The sequence below is a fragment of the Microplitis mediator genome, chromosome 8, assembly GCF_029852145.1.
Source record: "Microplitis mediator isolate UGA2020A chromosome 8, iyMicMedi2.1, whole genome shotgun sequence".
NCBI classification, from domain to species: Eukaryota; Metazoa; Arthropoda; class Insecta; order Hymenoptera; family Braconidae; genus Microplitis; species Microplitis mediator.
Genome location: NC_079976.1, coordinates 21,998,437 through 22,020,024, shown reverse-complemented (window position 1 = coordinate 22,020,024; position 21,588 = coordinate 21,998,437). Strand labels below are relative to the sequence as shown.

Here is a 21,588-nt window from a genome sequence, read left to right as displayed (position 1 = left end):
CCCTGATTTAGAAATTTTATTCGCATCATTGAGGTATTCAAAGTTTTTTTTTTTTTTTCTTTTCATTTTCGATAATTGAATCTGATGATTAAATCATGAGAGAAACCAAAAAAAAAAGTCAATATAATAAATAAGTATGGCCTACTTTTGATTATTCGATGTCAAAAATATGTATGTTAGAATATTTAGTAAGAAATTTTATGATTAAAATAAATTCAAGTCACAAAAATTAAGAGATATATTTAAAAAATGCAAAATTTTTGAATTATTTTCAACTGATTGTAACTCAAAAGAAAGTGGTTGTACTAAAAAAAGAAAAGACAAATTGTAGCTTCAATCGTCTAGTTTTCTGATCTGGTCTTAAAATTTTTTCCGAAATAATTCTAAGGAAATTATCGAAAAAAAAATTTTCCAAATTTTTGCGTCTCAAAAACGGTCTTCGGACTTCAATAAATTTTTTTTGAAAATTAATTGATTTTTTATTACAGAGCCGTGTATAAAAAAAAATTTCAAGACCATATCAGAAAACTAGACACTCGTGTAAAAAAAGTTAAAAAAAAAATTCAAAATTCGGATCTTCTGAACTTGAGACAGATTAGAATTTCGAGTGGAATTTTGGAGTTGAAAACAAAAGAGGCAAATTGTCGCTTCAAGTTTCCGTGTAAAAAAAATTTGTTCCAAGAAGATTCCAAAAAAAGTTTATTTAGGATTTTATCCTGGTATCGAAAAAGTTCAAAAACCTCTAATCAAAAATTTTTTTTTTATTTTTAGGGCTACTGGTTTCTAATGGAAACTTTTTCGGAACGAGGATAAAATGTAGTAAAAATACGTTTTGAAAAATATCTTTTAAACACTAATTTCGCTCATATAAAAGCCAAGATAACTTTTTTTTATTACTATCAAAATTTCATAAGTTCGAAAAAAATTCCACTCTAAGTTCTAATCTGTCTCAAGTTCAGAAGATCCGAATTTCGAATTTTTTTGGAACTTTTTATACACGGCTCTGGAGTAATGAAAAATCGATTATCGAAAAAAATTTATTGAAGCCCGAAGACCGTTTTTGAGACGAGCAAAAATTTGGAATATTTTTTTTTCGATAATTTTCTTAGAATTACTTCAGGAAAAAATTTTAAGACCAGACCAGAAAACTAGACAATTGAAGCTACAAATTTTTTTTTTGTACGACCATTTTCCTTTGAGTTACGACCTGTTGAAAGTCACTTAAAAACTTGAAATTTTTTTAGTATCTCTTAATTTTTGCGATGAGTATATTATTAAAAAATTTTTAAATTTTGAACTGTCACAATTAAAATCTCGGATACTTTTTAAAATTTCTTGACATTTTCATGATAATTTCAAGTTACATTAAATTCCCTGATAATTCCCGATTTGTGGCCACTCTGTTAGCTTACTTTTGTTCGTAATTGAATCTCGTAATTTTTTTGAGATAAAAAAAAGTGTTATCTATTTAATTAACATAAAATATTTTTTGACAGTACGACACCGGCAATTCGTATTTACATACCGAGAAAAATATTTAAATAACTAATAACAAAAATAAAATAAAAAAAAAAAAAAACCGGAACTAACCTACTGACATTTGATTTTTAATTTAAGGGCATTCTTAGACAGTGCCCCCCACTTTTTAAAAATATGCAATGACTTTCAACTATCATAACCATATTAAAATTTTATTAATCAATTAAAAAAAAATTTTAATTTTAATTGAAAAAAGGACAACGTAGTCGTAATTTAGTTGCGATATAGAATTTAGAAAAAATTACTTACATTTGATATCAATTGGGAGTTAAACGAAATTTGTTGAATAAATTTTAGCCGCCAAAATTTAAAAATTCGAATTATAAAATTGACAGGACGATTTCACGGAAATTTATTTAACGAATTTTGTTTAACTTCTAATTGATGTCAAGTGTAAATAATTTTTTTTTAAATCTATATATCGGCGAAATTACGACTACGTTGTCCTTTTTTCAATTAATGCTTTAATTTTTTTTTAATTAATTGATAAAAATTTGATACGTTTTCAACAGTTGAAAGTCATTCAAAATTTTTAAAAAGTGGGGGGCACTGTCTGAGAATGGCCTTAATGTAAACGCTCTACTAGATGTTCGATTAAATCTGATTTCTATTAGATTCAATCGGAAACAAAAATTTAATTACTCGAGAGCGTTCCAAGTATCCGATATAATTAAAATCACACAGAAAATAAAGTTATCTTGAGTCAAGAAAATATTTTTGAAGACAAACGTTTTCGGGAACCAAGTCAAGATTTTCTTGAGCCAAGAGAATTTGTCTTGGTCGGAGAAGATTTCTACTTTATCTGAGAAAATTTAAGTTTCCTTGAATCAAGAATATTCACTAGACCGATTCAAAAAAATCGACTATTTTTTTTTTCAAAACCCGCAGTGAAATATCTTCCTAGTCATGAAAAAAAAGCCTGTGGAAACGGGAGCTCTTAATATCAATTTTGAAAGGTCGCTCATCGTAAATTTCGATTTTACGTTTAAATAACATGGGAAAAAAAATTTTTTTATTTTTTTATTTTTCTAGCTCGGCATTCGCACGTCATATAAATGAGTCCATAGCATATTCTTGTAGAGAATTTAACGCTCTACAAAAAAGGTCTCTTATCATTTTTTGATAAATCCATCCATTCGAAAGTTATCGGAGCTGGAAGTCAAATCTTTAATAAATTTCCAGATCTTTTTACTTTTCCAGCAAAACTATCAGACTTATCAAAAAATGTCTTAGGGTCTTTTTTATAGACAATTTTATTCCCTACAAATAATTTTCAATGAAGTTCTTAGAAATTCCGCATTGTTTTCTAGTTATTTTCGTTTTAATCTTGAGTTCTCAGAATAGAGTAGAAGACTATTATTTTTACGAGCTTGGCATTAAAATGAAAATAACTAGAAAACAATGCGGAATTTCAAAGAACTTCATTGAAAATTATTTGTAGGGAATAAAATTGTCTATAAAAAAGATCCTAAGACATTTTTTGATAAGTCTGATAGTTTTGCTGGAAAAGTAAAAAGATCTGGAAATTTATTATAGATTTGACTTCCAGCTCCGATAACTTTCGAATGGATGGATTTATCAAAAAATGATAAGAGACCTTTTTTGTAGAGCGTTAAATTCTCTACAAGAATATGCTATGGACTCATTTATATGACGTGCGAATGCCGAGCTAGAAAAATAAAAAAATAAAAAATTTTTTTTCCCATGTTATTTAAACGTAAAATAGAAATTTACGATGAGCGACCTTTCAAAATTGATATTAAGAGCTCCCGTTTCCACAGGCTTCTTTTTTCATGACTAGGAAGATATTTCACTGCGGGTTTTGAAAAAAAAAAAATAGTCGATTTTTTTGAACCGGTCTAATATTTACCTTCAGTCGAGAATTTTTATTTTCTGTGCAGATTTAATCGGATTTAATAGGAAAATGATAAATTTATTTTTCAATCATTTTTCGATTGAATCCGATAGAAATTTTTTAATCAGATTCTATCAGAAAATTATAATTTTTCCGATTAACTTTTCGATTTCTGATTAACTTTCAACCAGATTAATTTGGAACTTTCCGATTGAATCCGATTATAATTTTCCCAGCGGATTCAATCGGAGTTTTTAATCAGGAGCGGAAAATTAATCGAAAAAACAAAATAATTATTTTCCGACTGAATCTGATTAAAAAATTTCTATCGGATTCAATCGAAAAATAAATTTACTATTTTCCATTTAAATCCGATTCATTCTGATTTAAAAATTCCAATCGGATACTTGAAACGCTCCCGAGTAATTCTGATTGGATGTTTGTTTTTTATTGAATCTGATAGAAATCCGATTGACTTCCAATCAGAATCAATCAGATTTAATCAGACTTTTAATCAAGACTCCGCTTTACATTTGAGGTGTGCAAAAATAAACAGTAAAAATATAAATTCCCATTACCTCGCTTGCTCTTTATGTCGCTGCGCTTCTTCTTTAGCGAGTTTTTTCGCGTAGGCAAGTTTGTCTCGTTCATATTGATTATTAATTCGTAAATCTCTAAAACCACCAGCAGCCTTAAGTTCATCTAATCTTCGTGCGACTTCTTGTGCTCCTAATCTTACAAATTCAGCTTCAGCTAAACCCATAGTCGGCTGGAGAAATTCACCAACAAGAGGACGAGACGAAAATGAAAAATTCCCAGGCGTTATTTCAAGAGAATTTTGTTGCTCGAGAAACTAAAAAAAATATGAAATAATATAATAATTTATAATCAACAAATAAATTTATATTTTGATATTTATGTATAATTACTTTATTCAAATCAGTACTGTTCCTAAATGTTTTACCACATGGGCTGTAGTATAAAACATCACCCTTAATAATTCCTGTTTTTCCTAAACCTTTGATGATTGTTTCCCTCTTCCACCCACGTTCTAAAGGGACCTGCAGATCTTTATCACTGGGATTTAATTTTCGTCTTTTCGCGCTGGATGTACCATCAGGATTGTCGTCATCCGTGTCAGTCAGTACATCTGTGTTGCTTCCGCTTTCGCTGGTAACATCCATGTTACTTTCTTCACCTGACACCTCCAGTAATTTGTTTTTCATTTTGTCCTGCAACGAACGCTACATTGGAAATAATTTTTTAAATTTTAAATCATAAAAACTTAAACTTTACCGATCGATGAAACGGTGTCTCGAAAGAAAATTATAAGTAAAATGTATTCATTCAAAGAAAATAAATAAATAAATTTAATAATTAAATGCCTACACGGAAAGAAAATTATGGCAGCGGTTCCCATAATTTTGTGAAATTTTTTCCTATACCATTATAGAAATTACGACCATAAATTATGGGAGCGGTTCCTATAATTATAGGAATGTTTCCCATAATTATAGGAATAGTTCCTATAATTATGGGAATGATACCCATAACACTATAGAAATGGTTACTATAATTTATGGGAATGGTTCCTCTAATTTATAGGAATACTTTCTATAATATTATGGGAATCATTCCTATAATTTATGGGAATGGTTCCTATAATTTATAGGAATACTTTCTATAATATTATGGGAATCGTTCCTATAATTTATGGGAATGGTTCCTATAATTTATAGGAATACTTTCTATAATATTATGGGAATCGTTCCTATAATTTATGGGAATGGTTCCTATAATTTATAGGAATACTTTCTATAATATTATGGGAATCGTTCCTATAATTTATGGGAATGGTTCCTCTAATTTATAGGAATACTTTCCTCTAATTTATAGGAATACTTTCTATAATATTATGGGAATCATTCCTATAATTTATGGGAATCGTTCCTATAATTTATAGGAATACTTTCTATAATATTATGGGAATCGTTCCTATAATTTATGGGAATGGTTCCTATAATTTATAGGAATACTTTCTATAATATTATGGGAATCGTTCCTATAATTTATGGGAATGGTTCCTATAATTTATAGGAATACTTTCTATAATATTATGGGAATCGTTCCTATAATTTATGGGAATGGTTCCTCTAATTTATAGGAATACTTTCCTCTAATTTATAGGAATACTTTCTATAATATTATGGGAATCATTCCTATAATTTATGGGAATCGTTCCTATAATTTATAGGAATACTTTCTATAATATTATGGGAATCGTTCCTATAATTTATGGGAATGGTTCCTATAATTTATAGGAATACTTTCTATAATATTATAGGAATCGTTCCTATAATTTATGGGAATGGTTCCTCTAATTTATGGGAATGGTTCCTCTAATTTATAGGAATACTTTCTATAATATTATGGGAATGGTTCCTCTAATTTATAGGAATACTTTCCTCTAATTTATAGGAATACTTTCTATAATATTATGGGAATCATTCCTATAATTTATGGGAATCGTTCCTATAATTTATAGGAATACTTTCTATAATATTATGGGAATCGTTCCTATAATTTATGGGAATGGTTCCTATAATTTATAGGAATACTTTCTATAATATTATGGGAATGGTTCCTCTAATTTATAGGAATACTTTCCTCTAATTTATAGGAATACTTTCTATAATATTATGGGAATCATTCCTATAATTTATGGGAATCGTTCCTATAATTTATAGGAATACTTTCTATAATATTATGGGAATCGTTCCTATAATTTATGGGAATGGTTCCTATAATTTATAGGAATACTTTCTATAATATTATAGGAATCGTTCCTATAATTTATGGGAATCATTCCTATAATTTATGGGAATCGTTCCTATAATTTATAGGAATACTTTCTATAATATTATGGGAATCGTTCCTATAATTTATGGGAATGGTTCCTATAATTTATAGGAATACTTTCTATAATATTATGGGAATCGTTCCTATAATTTATGGGAATGGTTCCTATAATTTATAGGAATACTTTCTATAATATTATGGGAATCGTTCCTATAATTTATGGGAATGGTTCCTATAATTTATAGGAATACTTTCTATAATATTATGGGAATCGTTCCTATAATTTATGGGAATGGTTCCTCTATTTTATAGGAATACTTTCCTCTAATTTATAGGAATACTTTCTATAATATTATGGGAATCATTCCTATAATTTATGGGAATCGTTCCTATAATTTATAGGAATACTTTCTATAATATTATGGGAATCGTTCCTATAATTTATGGGAATGGTTCCTATAATTTATAGGAATACTTTCTATAATATTATAGGAATCGTTCCTATAATTTATGGGAATGGTTCCTCTAATTTATGGGAATGGTTCCTCTAATTTATAGGAATTCTTTCTATAATATTATGGGAATCATTCCTATAATTTATGGGAATACTTTCTATAATATTATGGGAATCATTCCTATAATTTATGGGAATGGTTCCTCTAATTTATAGGAATACTTTCCTCTAATTTATAGGAATACTTTCTATAATATTATGGGAATCATTCCTATAATTTATGGGAATCGTTCCTATAATTTATAGGAATACTTTCTATAATATTATGGGAATCGTTCCTATAATTTATGGGAATGGTTCCTATAATTTATAGGAATACTTTCTATAATATTATGGGAATCGTTCCTATAATTTATGGGAATGGTTCCTATAATTTATAGGAATACTTTCTATAATATTATGGGAATCGTTCCTATAATTTATGGGAATGGTTCCTCTAATTTATAGGAATACTTTCCTCTAATTTATAGGAATACTTTCTATAATATTATGGGAATCATTCCTATAATTTATGGGAATCGTTCCTATAATTTATAGGAATACTTTCTATAATATTATGGGAATCGTTCCTATAATTTATGGGAATGGTTCCTATAATTTATAGGAATACTTTCTATAATATTATAGGAATCGTTCCTATAATTTATGGGAATGGTTCCTCTAATTTATGGGAATGGTTCCTCTAATTTATAGGAATACTTTCTATAATATTATGGGAATGGTTCCTCTAATTTATAGGAATACTTTCCTCTAATTTATAGGAATACTTTCTATAATATTATGGGAATCATTCCTATAATTTATGGGAATCGTTCCTATAATTTATAGGAATACTTTCTATAATATTATGGGAATCGTTCCTATAATTTATGGGAATGGTTCCTATAATTTATAGGAATACTTTCTATAATATTATGGGAATCGTTCCTATAATTTATGGGAATGGTTCCTATAATTTATAGGAATACTTTCTATAATATTATGGGAATCGTTCCTATAATTTATGGGAATGGTTCCTATAATTTATAGGAATACTTTCTATAATATTATGGGAATCGTTCCTATAATTTATGGGAATGGTTCCTCTATTTTATAGGAATACTTTCCTCTAATTTATAGGAATACTTTCTATAATATTATGGGAATCATTCCTATAATTTATGGGAATCGTTCCTATAATTTATAGGAATACTTTCTATAATATTATGGGAATCGTTCCTATAATTTATGGGAATGGTTCCTATAATTTATAGGAATACTTTCTATAATATTATAGGAATCGTTCCTATAATTTATGGGAATGGTTCCTCTAATTTATGGGAATGGTTCCTCTAATTTATAGGAATTCTTTCTATAATATTATGGGAATCATTCCTATAATTTATGGGAATACTTTCTATAATATTATGGGAATCATTCCTATAATTTATGGGAATGGTTCCTCTAATTTATAGGAATACTTTCTATAATATTATGGGAATCATTCCTATAATTTATGGGAATGGTTCCTATAATTTATAGGAATACTTTCTATAATATTATGGGAATCGTTCCTATAATTTATGGGAATGGTTCCTATAATTTATAGGAATACTTTCTATAATATTATGGGAATCGTTCCTATAATTTATGGGAATGGTTCCTATAATTTATAGGAATACTTTCTATAATATTATGGGAATCGTTCCTATAATTTATGGGAATGGTTCCTATAATTTATAGGAATACTTTCTATAATATTATGGGAATCGTTCCTATAATTTATGGGAATGGTTCCTCTAATTTATAGGAATACTTTCTATAATATTATGGGAATCATTCCTATAATTTATGGGAATGGTTCCTATAATTTATAGGAATACTTTCTATAATATTATGGGAATCGTTCCTATAATTTATGGGAATGGTTCCTATAATTTATAGGAATACTTTCTATAATATTATGGGAATCGTTCCTATAATTTATGGGAATGGTTCCTATAATTTATAGGAATACTTTCTATAATATTATGGGAATCGTTCCTATAATTTATGGGAATGGTTCCTCTAATTTATAGGAATACTTTCTATAATATTATGGGAATCATTCCTATAATTTATGGGAATGGTTCCTATAATTTATAGGAATACTTTCTATAATATTATGGGAATCGTTCCTATAATTTATGGGAATGGTTCCTATAATTTATAGGAATCGTTCCTATAATTTATGGGAATGGTTCCTATAATTTATAGGAATCGTTCCTATAATTTATGGGAATGGTTCCTATAATTTATAGGAATACTTTCTATAATATTATGGGAATCGTTCCTATAATTTATGGGAATCGTTCCTATAATTTATGGGAATGGTTCCTATAATTTATAGGAATACTTTCTATAATATTATGGGAATCGTTCCTATAATTTATGGGAATGGTTCCTATAATTTATAGGAATCGTTCCTATAATTTATGGGAATGGTTCCTATAATTTATAGGAATCGTTCCTATAATTTATGGGAATGGTTCCTATAATTTATAGGAATACTTTCTATAATATTATGGGAATCGTTCCTATAATTTATGGGAATCGTTCCTATAATTTATGGGAATGGTTCCTATAATTTATAGGAATACTTTCTATAATATTATGGGAATCGTTCCTATAATTTATGGGAATGGTTCCTATAATTTATAGGAATACTTTCTATAATATTATGGGAATCGTTCCTATAATAGTATGGGAACTATTCCTATAATATTATGGGAATGATTCCCATAATGCAATTGGAATGGTTCGTATACCATTATGGGAATCATTCCCATAATATTATGGAAATAGTTCCCATACTATTATAGGAACCATTCCTATAATATTATGGGAATCGTTCCTATAATTTATGGGAATCGTTCCTATAATTTATGGGAATGGTTCCTATAATTTATAGGAATACTTTCTATAATATTATGGGAATCGTTCCTATAATTTATGGGAATGGTTCCTATAATTTATAGGAATACTTTCTATAATATTATGGGAATCGTTCCTATAATAGTATGGGAACTATTCCTATAATATTATGGGAATGATTCCCATAATGCAATTGGAATGGTTCGTATACCATTATGGGAATCATTCCCATAATATTATGGAAATAGTTCCCATACTATTATAGGAACCATTCCTATAATATTATGGGAATGGTTCCCATATTATCATGAAAAAATTAATTTAAAGAAGTGTGGTAATCACTTCTACAATACACAGAAATATTATTAAACATAAAAACAAAAATTCAAACATTGAAAAAAAAAATCGTATTTGGCAAAAAAACATTAAAATTTTTAACATGAATTTTTTGTCAGCACAAAACATTCAAGAAAATTCAAATTTTGGGAAATTTCTACACTATTGTGCAAAAAAAAAATTTTATGATATTATAGGGATGGTTCCCATAACATTATGGGAATAGTTCCCATAATATTATAGGAATAGTTCCTATACCAATATGGGAACCATTCCCATAATGGTATGGGAACCATTCCCATATCATTATGGGAACTATTCTCATACTATTATGGGAATGGTTCCCATAATATATGGGAACCATCCCTATAGTAGTATAGGTACTATTCCCATACCATTATGGGAATCATTCCCATAATGCATAGGAAAACTTCCCATAATTTTCTTTCCGTGTACACTCAGAAAATTAAGTAAGGTAAGAGCCCCTATACCCGCTTACTTTTCATTGGAGTGAGATTAAATCACTCAATATAAATTAATAAATAAAATGAAAAACCATATTTTTTTTATAGTTATTTTTTGAAGTTTCGAGTATTAGAATAAAATTTAAGTTTGAAGAGTAATCTTGATAATTAATTATAATTAATTTTTCAAATAAGGTCCTTGAGTGTACCCATAGTCGCTCACTAATAGTTGTGATGTACCATTACTCGATCAACACATGGCCCTATAGTCGCGCAAAGATGATATCAATTAAACTATGATAAGTTTATTGATTTAGAAAATAATTTATAAATTATACTACTTTATTCTTTCATACTATAAAATTTCATGAATTTTAAAAATGTATTTAATGAGATATAGTTATCACAATTCTTAAAAAATTTGACGTAACCAAAATTTAATCTAATGAATGGACGTTAAAGAAAAAAATGCCCGGCTTTGCGCGACTTTGAAAACAGACATTCAATTTAAATTTATAATCTATTATAAAATAATTTGATACATCATATTTTAATATATTTAAATTCACAAATAATTATTTATCAATAATATTTTTAGTTGTAATTTTTTTTTATAAAAATTATAAAAAAACGCCTTAAACAGTTAAAGTAAGCGACTAATGGTACTGAGTGGGTATAGAGGCTTTTACCTTCATTGTGTTTATTATGCTAAATTTTTAATTCCAATCATCTAGAATGATGGAACGTTTTTCAATGCAAAAATAGTTAGTGTTATAATTTTTTTTAATAGAATTAATAATTATTGGATGATAACTTCTGCTCAATTACTATCAGGATGATAACAGTTACTATCAAGGATGGTAATTAATATTATTGATTGCAATGAACAAATTCATCAAAAATTCAATAATTTTCAAGTACTGCTGCAAAATTGTAAATTTTCGAATACAAATATGATGACAAACATACTTAAGTCTTATTTATAAAATTTTTACAAGAAAATAACAATTTTTTAAAAGTTAAAATACAAGTATTATAAATTATTTATATCATAGGTCTTGATTGGCGTACTAGACTTATTTTATTTTTACTTTGAAATTGTAAACAAATATTTTCTATTTAAATCCATAATTTAGTAATGTACATTTTATTGTTTAAAATTTTGAAATAATTTACTGTACAGTCGTCTAGATCAGCGTAAAATAAAAATTTACAAACGAAAGAGTTTCTGTCAATATCTTTAAACGATTGAGTATGCGATTCAAAATAACAATCATCCAAGTACTAAGTAATAAATAAAATTTGGTCATTATTAACATTTAGTATTTTTTTAATCTTGTAACTATTATAATTTCTGATGGTAACTGTTACCATCTCGATTATAAATAAAACTATTTAGAATAATAATAATAATAATTAACTCTAGTTAACACACACATTGTAAAAATTATTATAAATATAGTGAATATTACAATCTAGATGATTTATACAATCATCTAGATAATATTCACTACCAGGGTGGCCACAAAAAAATGATTTCAAAATTCCCTGATATTTCCCGGTTTTCCAGTAAAGTTTTTCACATTTTTCCCTGATTTAGAAATTTTATTCGTATCATTTAGATATTTAAAGTTTTTATTATATTTTCATTTTTAATAATTGAATCATAAGAGAAACTAAAAAAAATGGCAATAAAATAAATTAATACTGCCTACTTTTGATTATTGGATGCTAAAAATGTATAAGTTATAATATTTCGCGTGCCAAATGCCAAAAGGGCGTAGTACAGCAGTTAGATAGGGTTTCATGCCAAAAGGGCGTATAAAAAAATTTTTTTTGTCATTCTTTTTAGAATCGCTCGAAACGTTAAGATCTGCAGAAAAAAAATTTTTGACGTACTATCGCCAAAAGGGCGTATATCTTTAGATCTTTGTATCTTTGTATCTAAAGATAAACGCCCTTTTGGCTTTGAAAATTTTTTTTTATTTTGAGGCTTAGAACATGTTTACAAAACGATTGGCACCAAAAACAAAGAAATTATACGCCCTTTTGGTTCTTCAAAGCCAAAAGGGCGTATAACTTTTACACGCCCTTCTGGCATTTGGCATGCGATTTATTAAGACATTTTGTGATTTAAATAATTTCAAAATACACTGGTTACAAAAAATAAGGGATGTTAAAAAAATTTCAAATTTTTTAGTAATTTTAAACAGTTTGTAACTCAAAAAAAAATGTTCGTACAATAAAAACAAAAAATCAAACTGTAGCTTCAAGTGTCTAGTTTTCTGATCTTGGTCTTTAAATTTTTTTATTATGCACAGTTCCGGAGCAATCGAAAATCAATCATAATTATCGAAAAAATTTATTGAAGCTCGAAGACCGTTTTTAAGACGAGCAAAAATTTGGTAAATTTCTTTTTCGATAGTTTTCTTAGGATTACTCCGAAACCGCACATGATAAAAAAATTTAAAGACCAAATCAGAAAACTAGACACTTGAAGCTACAATTTGCCTTTTTGGTTTTTGTCGTATGACCATTTTCTTTCGAGTTGCAAACTGTTGAAAATTACTAAAAAATTTGAAATTTTTTTAATATCCCTTAATTTTTATAACTAATGTATAATTGAAAATTTTTTTAATTTTGAACTGTTACAATTTAATTCCCTGACATTTCCATGATATTTCCCGGTTCGTAGCCACCCTGACTACTATCGGATTGATGGTAGAAATTTTACCATAACTAGATAGTAGTTTCTATTATTTAATTTTCTGAGTGTACATTAGGGTGGGTTGAAATAAAACTTTTTTTTTTGTTTTTCTTAGCATGGGGGTAGAATTTGTACCTTATAAAAAAAAAAAATTTTTCAAGAAAAAAAAATTTTTTTACTCAACATTTTGAGATGGCCCACTCGTTTTTAAAATAAATAATTGATTAAACGGGGTAGTTCCAACGAAAAAAATTTTTTTTTGTCTAAAATCGTGGAAAACATCTAATAATTGTCGAATGTGATTTTTTTTTACTTCACTTTCATTTTAATTCAAAAGAAAATGCTTTTCATTTTTGAATTTTTTACTTAAATTACGAAAGTAATAGGAAATAGTATATTACACACCGAGGGAAGTAAAGTAAGAAATGTCTCAGATCACATGTAATTGTTGGCCGAGGCGAAGCCGAGGTCAACAAACATGTGATCTGAGGCTTTCTTATTTACTTCCCGAGGAGTGTATACTATTTTTCTCCTCGACGGAGGCGGAAAGCGGCAACTTCGTTTTGCACAGCGGGACGAAAGTTGACGCTTTCCGCCCGGAGGTGAGAAAAAAATTTTTTCAACTCCTGACTTTCAATTAGCTTTCAAGGGGACACCCTACAGATTCTAGAACACCATGTAATTTTTTTCGTTGGGACTACCCCGTTTGATCAATTACACCGGCACACAAAAAAAAATAAGTTCTCTGTACTTTTGACGGGACCGATTTATTCCCATGTATTTTGACCCGCTGAATCCGAATCCGAGGTCCGTTTAACTCGTACACCCTCAGATTTTTAGAAAACTTTAAAAAACCTCAAAAATACACAAAAATCGACCGTTTTTTAAATTTATAAATTTTTTTAACCCTAACTAAGCATGATTTTTTATGTATTTCGGTCCTCTACATACTAACTTGAAGTTTATTTAAAACATTAGCCATTTAAAGTCTGAGTAAATTCCAAAAAACCCCAAAAAATTGTAAAAAAGCAAAAAAATTCTTAGTATTGTGATGAACAAAATTTTATAGGGCTAAATAAATAATTATTTTCATGTATGTTTATCTGTCACATATAATTCTCGAACATCCATGGCTCAGACATCTCTAAAATTTTAAATAAATGGCAAAAATTCCCAAAAAATCGAAAAAAATAAAATTTGGTATAACAAAAATCAATTTTTAAATCGAAATAAATAAAAGAAATCATATTGTTCGATCTGTGATATATATATAAAAAATATTTTGGCCTAAAACATAAAAAAATTTTAATATGCTTCAAAAAATTTTTTTCATCACAATACTAAGAATTTTTTTGCTTTTTTGCAATTTTTTGGGGTTTTTTGGAATTTACTCAGACTTTAAATGGCTAATGTTTTAAGTAAACTTCAGGTTAGTATGTGGAGGACCGAAATACATAAAAATCATGCTTAGTTAGGGTTAAAAAAATTTATAAATTTAAAAAACGGTCGATTTTTGTGTATTTTTAAGGTTTTTTAAAGTTTTCTAAAAATCTGAGGGTGTACGAGTTAAACGGACCTCGGATTCGGATTCAGCGGGTCAAAATACATGGGAATAAATCGGTCCCGTCAAAAGTACAGAGAACTTATTTTTTTTTGTGTGCCGGTGTTATTTATTTTAAAAACGAGTGGGCCACCTCAAAATCTTGAGTAAAAAAATTTTTTTTTTTCCTAAAAATTTTTTTTTTTATAAGGTACAAATTCTACCCCCATGCTAAGAAAAACAAAAAAAAAGTTTTTTTTCAACCCACCCTAGTGTACATAGTAATAAATACTGTGTATCTGTGTTAAATTTACATATATTTAACACTTAAAAGTGTTACTTTATACAGAGATTGAAATTATTAAGATTTATGAAGTGTCACTTTAAAGTTGACACAAAATTTACACAGCAAAAAATTTTGTGTATGTGTTAAATTTTTTGCGTTAAATTGACACATGTTTAACACATTAACTTATTAAAAAAAAATTTTTAAATGTGCGTTGCTGAAAATAAAAATTATGAAAGCATAGAAAGTAAAAGTAAAAGTAAAAAAAAATGAGACAATTCTTACTTGATTTTTGTCATCACATTGTAAAGTAGCAGTAGCATGAAGTTGAGCCGCAAGAATATTAGATCTTAATAGCGATACTTGATGTGAAATTGGAATGTTTGGGTCGAATGCTGGCGTTGGCTTGATACCAAGTGCTCGACTTTGCGCTAGTAAAGATGCAACTGTATTTTTTTTCGGTTTAGAAACACCACGTCCTAAATTTCTTGGTCTACCATCTTTATGATGAATTGTGCTTTCACTTTCTTCGCTTCCGCTACTTGGACGTTGTGGTGAATCAGCTGCGTTAAAAATTTGTGCCAATGATGGGCTCGATGATGCCGAGACAGATACTGAATTTTGAGGCACTCGTCGAGGTTTCGGCCCGGGCTTTCTTCGAGCTAAAAAATTCATTAGATTATTTTTATTAGCAGCACAATTAATTTTTTATAATTTTTAATTTCTTTAATACGTGAATTTAAAGTGACGCCTAGTAGCCAAAAGAACTCCGATTAAATCCAATTGAAACTTAATCGGATTTCGATCGGGTTCAATCTGAAACAAACATTCAATCAAAATTGCTCGGCCCTGATTGAAAACTCTGATTGGATCCAATTGGAAAATTCTTATCGTATTTAATCGGAAAGTTCCGAATGATTCCGATTCAAAGTTAATCAGCAATCGGAAAAAATGAAATCATTATTTTCCAATTGAATCTGCTCGAAAAAAACGCCGTGGGAACCACGTAGGAATACAAGCTGAATTCCCATATGGATTTTTTTTATAGGGATGATAAAGATTCTCGCTATGGAAAAATTAACTGATGTAAAAGACCCAGTTATTGACCCTGTCCCAGTTTCTGACCTTTTCAACTTTTTTCTCACTTACTTAAAAAACTATAACTTTAAAAAAAAAATCAATTTTTTCTTAATTTATTGCACGCCTCGGAAGCGAAGCGGAGAGGTTGTGCTTTATAACCGAGCTGTCAAGGTCACACGATTTCCACTCATTAAAGTGCATATATTTTTTTTTCTATTACTCTTACACATTATGAAAAGCACATCAATATAAAGCTGAAACACTAATAAATAATCCTGATACTTTTTTTTAATTTGTCTAATATGTATTAATATAAAAAAAAGTTCATTAAAAAAAATTTATCGTAGACGTCCATTAGTCTGTGGTTCAAAAAAACGGCGTGGTACGGATATATCGAGAACGACTTGACGAAACTACTTAATTTTTTTTTCAAAATTTTCAGAAATAAGCAAAGAAGGTTCCTTTCGAAAATCACTACTGTAGGTCTTCTCGTTTTTTTAAAAATAAATCATTACGGTTAAAACCGGCAATCTTACATGTAAACAAACACACACTGCCGCCGTTTTTCATTAGGAATGTTCTCCTTATTTATTTTTTTTTTTTACTTTTATTACCGTATATTTACCATGGAAATTTCTATGGGAAAAAAGCGGGATATTCAATTTTATTCGAAATTTAACTTTTAAAAAAAAACATAACATGAGCGTTCGAGGCGTGCACTTTTGGATTTTCCAAATTTTTTTTGTAATTTATTCTGAGCCTAATTAATGGCAATTTAAAAAACATAGAAAATATTAACTGAATAAAAAAAAATATTTTAGCCATAAGTAGCTGAGGAAGCCATTTCTTAAGTAGAGTCTAAACAGTACGTTAGAAGGTACGACGATTGAATCTGTGCGCTAATTATCATGTAAGTAAAAAAATTTAACTAAAAATAGATGGATCGATATTTAATCAAAATTTATTTTAATACATTTATAAAACATTAAAATGAGTTTTGTTGTTGAAATTTGAGGGTCGATAACTAGGCTCAATTTTAAAGGTATGGTGAAGTTGTTGACCCTAAAATTATAACTTACTGCGAGCGAAGTTATCTGTTTAATTACATGTCTATTAGGGCGTTTCAAAAAAAACAAGAATTTTTTTTTTTTCTCGGAACCAGGCTCAAAAGTTTCGTTTAGATGCCACAATAGGCCTCTGAAAATATGAGCCCTTAATATTAATATTAAGGTCCGCATCGCACTTTTCGATTTCCCATAAGAATAACACAGGAAAAAAAAATTTATTTCTTTTGATTTTTGAAATTAATGAACCGTAAATTACATTGTAATGTCCATCAAATATTTTTGTAGAGAATTGAACGCTCTACAAAAAAAGTCTCTTATCATTTTTTGATAAATTCGTCTGCACGAAAGTTATTAAAGCTGGAAGTCAAATCTACAGTAAATTTCGAGATCTTTTTACTTTTCTAGCAAAACTATCAGACTTTTTAAAAAATGTCATGGAACTTTTTTTGTAGACAATTTTATTCCCTACAAATTATTTTGAATAACGTTTATTCAAACTCTGCATTGTTTTCTAGTTATTTTGATTTTAATGCCAAGCTCATAAAAATAATAGTGTTCTAATCGATTTTGAGAACTTAACGTTAAAATGAAAATAACTAGAAAACAATGCGGAATTTGAATAAACTTTATTGGAAATAATTTTTAGGGGATAAAATTGTCTACAAAAAAGTCTTCATGACATTTTTTGATAAGTCTGATAGTTTTGCTGGAAAAGTAAAAAGATATAAAAATTTACTGTAGATTTGACTTCCAGCTCTAATAACTTTCGAACAGATGGATTAATCAAAAAATGATAAGATAATTTTTTTGTAGAGCGTTCAATTCTCTACAAAAATATTTGATGGACATTACAATGTAATTTACGGTTCATTAGTTTCAAAAATCAGAAGAAATAAATTTTTTTTTCCTGTGTTATTCTATAGGAAATCGAAAAGTGCGATGCGGACAACCTTAATATTAATATTAAGGGCTCATATTTTCAAAAGCCTATTTTGGCATCTAAACGAAACTGAGCCTGGTTCCAAGAAAAAAAAAAAATTCTTGTTTTTTTTGAAACGCCCTAATGTCTATAAAATGTAAAAATAGCAATATTTATAATTTTCTTAAATTATTTTCTACTATTATTCATAATACAGTGATAAATTAACATTTAATATTCATTTTTAAAAATAAAAGATCGTAATTAGAGTTTGAAAGTACATATTCTTGGAGTGATAAAATTATTGTAAAAATAATGTCAATTTCGATAGTATTTAAATCGTTATGACTCTTTTAGTTGAATAATATTTTTTTTATGACAAAATTAACTTTTTTATTGTTTTTTTATTCAAGAGTTCAAAAAAAAGACAACGAGCTACAATGAAAAATAATGAGAACAGGCGCTAGCTAAAGTGACTTTAATTATTTATATTTTAAATATTTAAAAATTATGTTTTTGTTATAATAAATATTTAATTTATTTATCTAAATAATAGTTTTAGTTTATTGAAACTTGGTAAGTACTTCATAACCTAATCATGGTTTGTGTAATTTGAGGGTCAGAAACTGCGACCTGAAAAATTCTGAGGGTCAGAAACTGAGTCTCTGAATGTCAATTTTTAAAACGTCAATTTAAATTATTAATTCAATTGAAATAATTATTTTACGCGCATGACTTTATTTGAAAAATCATAAACTAGTCGATAGAATTATTATTTTTCTCATTAAATTAAATCTTACATTAATTATTATAATATAATCCCAACCGGAACTCTAAAAAGGTCAGAAACTGGGCCCCTTATTTTACATTTCTTTTTCTATGACAATATAATTATTTGTTCCTTTTTTTTTGTTTTGCTTAATAATTTTAATAAAAAAAAAAAATACTTACACGTACGGTCAGATGCCAGTAACGACTGACTGAGATTACTCAGCTGACTAAGAGATTGATTGCCTGATATCAGCGGACTGCTACTTGTAGATGCTGGTTTTAGAGAAAGATTCAAAGGAGCATCAGTGTCATTTGAATTGTTCATGTTGCTGGTAGTGTACAAAGGAGGCGCAGGTAAAACTGATCCATTCGTCGAATGTACTGGCAATTTAATAACTTCGACACGATCTACAGGTTCTCGATATTCATTTGATTCATTCTGTAGATATGAAAATTTATTTAATTTAAATTCATATTTTATTTTAAGATCAAAGTAAAAGTAAAAAAAATGAATACCCCTGATGAACGATTAAATTTTCGGGGTTCCATTATTAGGGATGAGGTTGTGTTGGTCTGCTGAGAACCAATCGCTTGCACTGACGGAGGGTGAACGCTGACACTTGGGGTATCAAGAGATATAGTTTTCTTTCGACCGCGATTCGTTGTTCCGGGAATTTTCGGCCCTACTATACTCGATGTATATTTTATTATTTCTGTGTCTGGTGGCAATCTAACTCCGCCCAATATACTATTGGGATCACTGAAATCCGAGCTAAAATCATAACGTCATCAGTATAAAATATAATTAATATTCAACGTTATTTTCTTATATTATGTTACCTTCCTTCCTTTGGAGGCGAATTACTGGTTGCCATTCAAAAATAATATTACTATAGTACATTATTTTTATATAATACTTTTTAAAGACAATTTAATCCTTTGAAGCATAATTTTACTCGACATATATTTCAGTATTCATTAAGAGCCAACTTCACGTTTGTAAAGTAAGTTTTTAGAGTGAAAAAGATCGACGTATTCTTAATTATTTAATTCGCATAATTTCTTTGAATACACTCGGAAAATTGAGTAATAGAAACTATACATCGACACGGAAAGAAAATTATGGCAGCGGTTCCCATAATTTTGTGAAATTTTTTCCTATACCATCATAGGAATTACGACCATAAATTATGGGAGCGGTCCCTATAATTATAGGAATGTTTCCCATAATTATAGGAATAGTTCCTATAATTATGGAAATGATACCCATAACACTATAGGAATGGTTCCTATAATTATAGGAATGGTTCCTATAATTATAGGAATGGTTCCTATAATTATAGGAATGGTTCCTATAATTTATAGGAATACTTTCTATAATATTATGGGAATCATTCCTATAATTTATGGGAATGGTTCCTATAATTTATAGGAATACTTTCTATAATATTATAGGAACCATTCCCATAATATTATGGGAATGGTTCCTATAATAGTATGGGAACTATTCCCATAATATTATGGGAATGATTCCCATAATGAAATTGGAATGGTTCGTATACCATTATGAGAATCATTCCCATAATATTATGGGAATAGTTCCCATACTATTATAGGAACCATTCCTATAATATTATGGGAATGGTTCCCATATTATCATGAAAAAATTAATTTAAAGAAGTGTGGTAATCACTTCTACAATACACAGAAATATTATTAAACATAAAAACAAAAATTCAAACATTGAAAAAAAAAATCGTATTTGGCAAAAAAACATTAAAATTTTTAACACGAATTTTTTGTCAGCACAAAACATTCAAGAAAATTCAAATTTTGGGAAATTTCTACACTATTGTGCAAAAAAAAAATTTTATGATATTATAGGGATGATTCCCATAACATTATGGGAATAGTTCCCATAATATTATAGGAATAGTTCCTATACCAATATGGGAATCATTCCCATAATAGTATGGGAATGATTCCCATACCATTATGGGAATGGTTCCCATAATGATATGGGAATGGTTCTCATAATATTATGGGAACCATTTCCATAATGGTATGGGAACCATACCCATATCATTATGGGAACCATTCCCATAATGGTATGGGAACTATTCTCATACTATTATGGGGATGGTTCCCATAATATATGGGAACCATTCCTATAGTAGTATAGGTACTATTCCCATACCATTATGGGAACCATTCCCATAATGCATAGCAAAACTTCCCATAATTTTCTTTCCGTGTAGTAGGGTGGGCCGAAAATCCGCTTTTTTTGAATTTTCATTATTAATACCAAAAATATTTTTCTTTGTACAAAAAAAAAATTTTTCGGAAAACACAAAAAATTTTAGGTCGATTTCTTAGGCTCACAAAATCCCGCTAAAGTTAGAAGTTGTTTAAAATTTTTTTTCCAACTTACTTTGATCGGAAATTTAATTCTCTACAAAAAAAGGTCCTATAATAAAATTACGTAAAGTTGATAGTTACTCAGATAATTGCAGTTTTGTTCTCAAAAATATAATTTTTCAAGATATTATCTCTTTTTCAGGGTAAAATATGAATTTTACCTGAGATATCGACCTAAAATTTTTTTTGATTTCCGATAAATTTTTTTTCTGTACAAGGAAAAATATTTTTGATATTAATAATGAAAATTTAAACAGAGCGGATTTTTGGGCCCACCCTACTATCTAGTTATGGTAAAATTTCTACTCTTAATATACTCTTTATAAAAATTGCCGTTCTAT

The 21,588-nt window shown here is 28.3% G+C and overlaps 1 protein-coding gene across 11 annotated transcripts in view; it reads right to left on the bottom strand.

The window, feature by feature from the left end:
- Positions 1-21,588, bottom strand: part of LOC130673967 (bromodomain adjacent to zinc finger domain protein 2B-like) — a 174,700-nt gene that overhangs the window by 49,842 nt on the left and 103,270 nt on the right. For 9 of the 11 annotated variants that reach the window (XM_057479193.1, XM_057479189.1, XM_057479188.1 and 6 more), the window contains 6 exons: positions 19,670-19,693; positions 19,346-19,601; positions 19,010-19,268; positions 15,278-15,654; positions 4,324-4,638; positions 3,973-4,247 (listed from right to left, as the gene is read on the bottom strand). In XM_057479193.1, coding sequence (XP_057335176.1) covers positions 3,973-4,247; positions 4,324-4,638; positions 15,278-15,654; positions 19,010-19,268; positions 19,346-19,601; positions 19,670-19,693 — 1,506 coding nt within the window. The remainder of the gene's footprint in view (positions 1-3,972; positions 4,248-4,323; positions 4,639-15,277; positions 15,655-19,009; positions 19,269-19,345; positions 19,602-19,669; positions 19,694-21,588) is intronic. The other 2 variants (XM_057479191.1, XM_057479192.1) reach the window with 2 other exon arrangements.